This window comes from Silene latifolia, chromosome 9 (assembly GCF_048544455.1).
Source record: "Silene latifolia isolate original U9 population chromosome 9, ASM4854445v1, whole genome shotgun sequence".
NCBI lineage: Eukaryota > Viridiplantae > Streptophyta > Magnoliopsida > Caryophyllales > Caryophyllaceae > Silene > Silene latifolia.
In genome coordinates, this window is record NC_133534.1 from 57,872,918 (window position 1) to 57,878,812 (window position 5,895).

General features: G+C 39.9%; 1 protein-coding gene across 1 annotated transcript; it reads left to right on the forward strand.

The window, feature by feature from the left end:
- Window positions 1-5,044: 5,044 nt before the first annotated feature.
- LOC141601080 (uncharacterized) lies at window positions 5,045-5,638 on the forward strand. The gene has a single exon (XM_074421344.1). It carries the CDS (start codon window positions 5,045-5,047, stop codon window positions 5,636-5,638), a length of 594 nt encoding a protein of 197 aa, XP_074277445.1.
- Window positions 5,639-5,895: the final 257 nt, after the last annotated feature.

A 5,895-nucleotide genomic window follows, 5' to 3' on the forward strand; every position in this document is an offset into this window, starting at 1 on the left:
AAGGAAAATAAACTAAAATACGAATTTAAACAGATAAAAGAAGGGTACTAGGATGATCGGGTCATTATAGCTTCGGCGGCAGCAAACTAAGTCGGTCTGAAATAAACACAGGTAAGGCGGGAAATAAGAGGTCCTCTCGGTCCACTCCTAACAAATAGCATCTCTCGATCTCGCTATAGGTCCCTAATGTCACTAATACTAAATTTCGTCCTGAAAAGCGACTAATGGTCTAAACTATACCTATCTTTCGATCTTAGCACAGTTTAGTCGAATTAATTGACGGTCAAGCAACCTACCCTACCTTTCGGTCTAATGGGTCGGTCACAAAATAGGTATCTAACTGGTCGCATGCATTCGATTCGTTAAATACAAGATTAAAAACAATTAAAACGAAGGGTAACCTTACAAGGTCAGTCGATCGACCAACAATGTCAGTCGATCGACTGACACGCGGGTTCAGTCCGTGTTCAATCTAGTGCCGCCTAGCCATAAATCGCCTACATCCTAGCACTAACTATTTAGCTACTCATGGTGAATGTAAAAACAACAAATAAACTAACAACGATTACTGTATTCATGCTTAATGTAAATAATAACAGCGGAAATATGACAATTGGCTTTGGGGCATTAACTATCAATTCTATACTAACAAGGGAAGTAAAACAATAAATACTGAAATTAGGGCAGAATGATTACCAAGATTAAAAGGGAAGATTAAGAGCAAAGGCAGAAATCCAATGTTTAAAATCGATAACCCAAAACCCTAACTTGAAATAAGCTAGAACTAAAAGCACTGTATTGTGATCGAAACTTAGATGCAAAACTTGATCTAAAAATTCTGAATGAAAGACTTGATGTTGGTGTTACGTTATATAGCAATAAACGCAACAACTTATTTCTAAAACCTAAACTTCACGGGCCTTGAGATTCACGACTTTCTAATTCTCGTCTGGTAAAGAAATCTGGTCGATCGACTACCCAGGCTGGTCGATCGATCGCTCCTCAAAGAATGAGCTTCGGGATCCGATAGTTGGTCGATCGACTGATGGGACCAGTCGATCGACCGGATGAGCTGCTACTTGACTTCTTTATTCTCGTGGACTTGTCTTTTGGGCCTTGGATCGCGCACCAAGCTCGTTCCTTAAGTGATTCCTTACGTCATTTGCAATGCAGATTACTCGGGGGCGGATTTGGCTTGATTTCCCGTCGAATTCTTCACATTTCTGCAATAAAGTACAAAATACGGAAGTAGACGGAAATAGGGAGAAAAGCAACAAATATTATACAAATGAGCTCTGAAATGCGTGTAAAAAGAGATGTAAAACATCATAAAAATGACACGCATCAATTTCCATAAGGACTCTTTCCAAAACCCGGACTCTCTTGCCAATTCTCCTTGATCTCCCTAACTTCTCCCTAACTTCTCCCTGACGCTCCTTTCCTTAATGCGGACGCTTCCTATGATGCGCTCCTAATCTTCCTTAAGCCCGTTTCCCTGTTCTCCAACCGCGGGCTTCCTTCCTCCTTATCACTTCTTTCATAGTCTTTTATTTTATTAAGTGGGCCTTCTTTATTATGCTATTTTTAGCCCAAACAATGACTTTGTATTTATGACTAATATGTTTGTTTTGAAAACATAAAGAAATGAAATAAAAGGTTTTAAAATGCCTTTTAAAATGTAATTAACCAAATATTATCATCAGAACACGGATTTAACCATCATGGTATTAGGAACCAAGGGTGAAAATGTTTTATGGTTAAAAGTTTATCATGAAAATGATTTGTAATATTTTAAATGGTAAAAACCGATTACAAATAAGAAATGAAATAAAGAGGAAGATGAGACCAAACACGGCTGGATTAAGGCTTGAGAGGAGGTTTAGGCGCGAGCCTCCCTGCTATACAAACAGCCCCTGTCTCTGGCCAAAATCCGGTTTTGGCTCAACTAACCGATGTTTGAATCGTGTTATGCATGTTTTAACATGTTATAGTCATAAAATAGATGAAAAACATGATAGAAGAGGATTTTTACACCCTTATACTTACATGCTAAGCTTGAGACGAGAAATCGACGAAAGTGTATCAACTTGTTTTGTCGGAAAACTCGGTTTGAAAACCGTTTTAGCAATGTAAAAGAGTGTTTTAAGTTTAGTGATGGTGTATTTGGTCGAAATGGTCGGTCAAGTGATTTAATGCACGATAACGGTACCAAACAATGTGTAAGGCTTGTATTTTCGATCGGTAGGTCGAAAACACGTATCGGTTTATGACTTGAGAAGTCGAGTCTAGAATTTTAAGGGAGAGATGAGGGGAGGGGGGACACTCGCATAAGGTGTTGTGGTGTGTGATAGTGGGTATTTATAGAGAAATGGGTGGTTGTGTGCATTTTGAGCGACGTGGCCTCATTGGCTACTCAAAGAGGCGCGAGCCATTTCGCGGGTCTTCGAGGTGTCTTGTCACTATCACGCAATTGAAATCATGATTTGTTCTATCCTATGTTTTGGATGACATGATTTGTTCTTGACTATGAAGCATTCCAGGAATACTTAACATGGAAGTTTTGAAAAAAAATTTTTTTTTGACTCGTTGTTGGAGTCAGGATTCGAATTTTTGAGTCGGTTTTTGGTCCTGTGTCGGTTTTGACTCTAGTTAGTGTCATTGTGACCCCGTGGTCATGTATTAAACACTCCAGGTACTTTTGAAAAGTTTTGTTTTCGAAATCGTTTTATGTTTTCCGACGTATAGTTGTACAAAACTGTCGATTAAACGCTGCAATTCCTAAGCATGTTGTAGTCTGATAATCATCGGGTGTCATTTGGAGACTCAATAGATACTGGGTATCTATAGAAAGCTACTGGATAAAGGCTATATCAGGCCTAGTATGGCAACTTAGGGCACACCAGTTCTATTTGTGAAGAAGAAGAAGAATGAATGTTTGAGATTGTGTATCGACCACTGCAAGTTGAACCATGTTACTGTTAAGAACAAGTATCTTTAGCCAAGGATTGATGATCTATTTGATCAGCTGAGTAGAGCTAGGGTGTTCATGAAGATTGATTTGAGATCAGGGTATCATCAATTGAGGATTAAAGTCAACGATATTCCCAAAAATTTGTTTCGATCGAGGTATTGTCAATATGAGTTCGTGGTGATGCCATTCGGGTTGACTAATGCACCAGATGTGTTTATGGATCTCATGAACCGAGTCTTTAGCCCATTTTTAGACAGGTTTGTGATAATGTTCATTGATGATATCTTAGTCTATTCTAAGACTAAGGGGGAACACGAGGAGCATTTGAGGTTAGTATTGTAGATTTGGAGAGGTAAACATGTGTATGCTAAGTAGTCTAAATGTGAGTTTTGGTTAGAGAAGGTGGTCTTTCTGGGTCATGTAATTTCTAAGGAAGGTGTAGCAGGGGAGCCAAGTAAGATTGAGGCCGTGTCGAACTGCGAAGCACCGAAGAATGTGGCTAAAATTCAGAGTTTCTTGGGTTTGGCCGAGTATTACAGGCGGTTCGTGAAAGATTTTTCTAAGATAGCACGACCAATGACAGCACTTATGAGGAAGGAGAATAAGTTTCATTGGGATGAGAGTTATGAAAAAGCGTTCCAAACCATAATGGAGCGTTTGACTAAAGCTCATATCCTAGCCTTGCCTGAAGGGAGAGAAAACTTTGAAGTTTATACTAATGCTTCGAAGAATGGTTTGGGTTGTGAATTGATGTAGAAGGGGAATATTATTTCTTATGCCTCGAGACAGCTGAAGCCGTATGAGGAGAACTATCCTACTCATGACTTTGAGTTTGACGCGGTTGTGTTTGCTTTGAAGTTTATGAGACATTACTTATATGAGGCGACCTTAAAGGTGTTTCGGATCACAAGAGCCTAAAATACATCAACACCCAAAGGAAGTTAAACATGCGACAAAGGAGATGGATGGAATTGATAGGTGACTACGACATGGAGATTGTTTACCACGAGGGGAAGGATAACATTGTCGTCGATGCGCTGAGTAGGAAGAGTGTACATTCTCTAAACACTGCTATATCGATGATACGAGTGAAAAAAGAGGTAGAAAAGATGGGAATTCATATGATCCAAAAAGGGGATGTTATTAGTGACTTAACTATGGAACCGAGCTTTACGATGAGATTAGAAAGAAGCGGTTACTATATCCTAAGATCCGGGAGTGGAAGGATGTAATAGAAAAGGGTACTATATCGAGATTCATGATTCATGCTGAAGGCAGCGTTCGATTTTATGATAAATTGTGTGTGCCTAGTGATGACTAGCTAAAGAGAATGATTTTGATTGAGGCTCATTGTACACCTTAGTCTATACACCATGGGGGTGATAAGTTGTACAACGATTTGAAAAAGACGTTTTGGTGGCCAGGTATGAAGAAGAAGGTTGCATAATTCATTGCTACGTGCTTGACATGCCAGAGAGTCAAGGTGAGCATCGTAGACCACAAGGTAAGATTTAGTCACTAGAGGTGCCTAAGTGGAACTAAGAGTCGATATCCATGGTTTCATTGTCGGGTTACCGAGGACACAGAAGGGGAATAACATGATTTGTGTGATAATTGATCGACTAACAAAGTTAGCTCATTTTATTTCGATAAAAGATACTAGGAGTAAGATCGAGTTGGCTAATGGGTATAGAAAGAATGTGGTGAAATTGCATGGGGTACCGAAAGATATTTTATCGGACCGAGATTCAAGGTTTATATCGAGATTTTGGCAAGAGTTGCCGGATTCTTTGGGGACTATATTGAAAATGTGTACGGAATACCACCCGGCGACCGATGAACAAACGGAGAGGACTATTCAGACTTTGGAAGATATGTTGCGAGCTTTTATATTGGAATTTGGTGGTACTTGGAATGATCGGCTAGACTTGATCGAGTTCTCGCACAATAATAGCTATCACACAAGCATCGAGATGGTACCATTCGAAGCATTATATGGGAGGAAGTGTAGGAGTCATGTGTGTTGGGATGACAGTTCGTAAGCGCTGGTTCTAGGACCACAAATGATTAGACATGATAGAGCAGGCTCATCTAATCCGACAAAAGATGAAGGCGGTGCAGGATCGGCAAAAGAGTTATGCGATCTTGCATCGTCGTGATATAGAGTTTAAGGCAGATGACAAAGTCCTATTGAAGTTGTCACGAATGCGGGGAGTGATGAGATTCGCCAAAAGGGGAAAGTTGAGCCAAACGTTTATAGGCCCTTATGTTTTGGACGGGATCGGGAAAGAGGTGGGTGACAACGTCCAATTGAAGGTGTCACCAATGCAAGAAGTGATGAGATTCGGAAAAATAGATAAGTTGAGGCAAAAGTCTATAGGCTCTTATGATATTTTTGACAGGATCGAGAAAGTGGTTTATCGTTTAGCACTTTCGTCGACACTTGATCGGGTTCACAATGTATTTCATATGTCACAGCTACGAAAGTATGTAATTTACCCGACACATGTAGTTGAGGCAGAGACGATTGAGCTATATGATGCACTAACATATGTAGAATTACCTAAGGAGATCATTGATCGAAAGGTGCGCAAGACAAAGAATAAGGAGACAACGTTAATACTTAAGGTGATATGGTCTAAGGATAACGTGAAAGAGGCCACGTGAGAACCGGATGAGGCCATGAAGTAACGCTAACTACATCTTTTTGAGCAGGTATGTTTGGTTACGAGGTCGTAACCTTATTCTTTTCAGGGAGATTTGAGAGATCGCAATTGTTTTAGCGGTTTTGGTGTACATTGTGGTTGTTATTTTAGAGGTATTTTGTTCTTTGTATTAAGATTTATAACCTTTTGGGCAGCTTGGAGGTATGTCGGAATTAAAGGAGGGTATAATGTGGAGGTATGAGTGTGAACTTCGAGGAT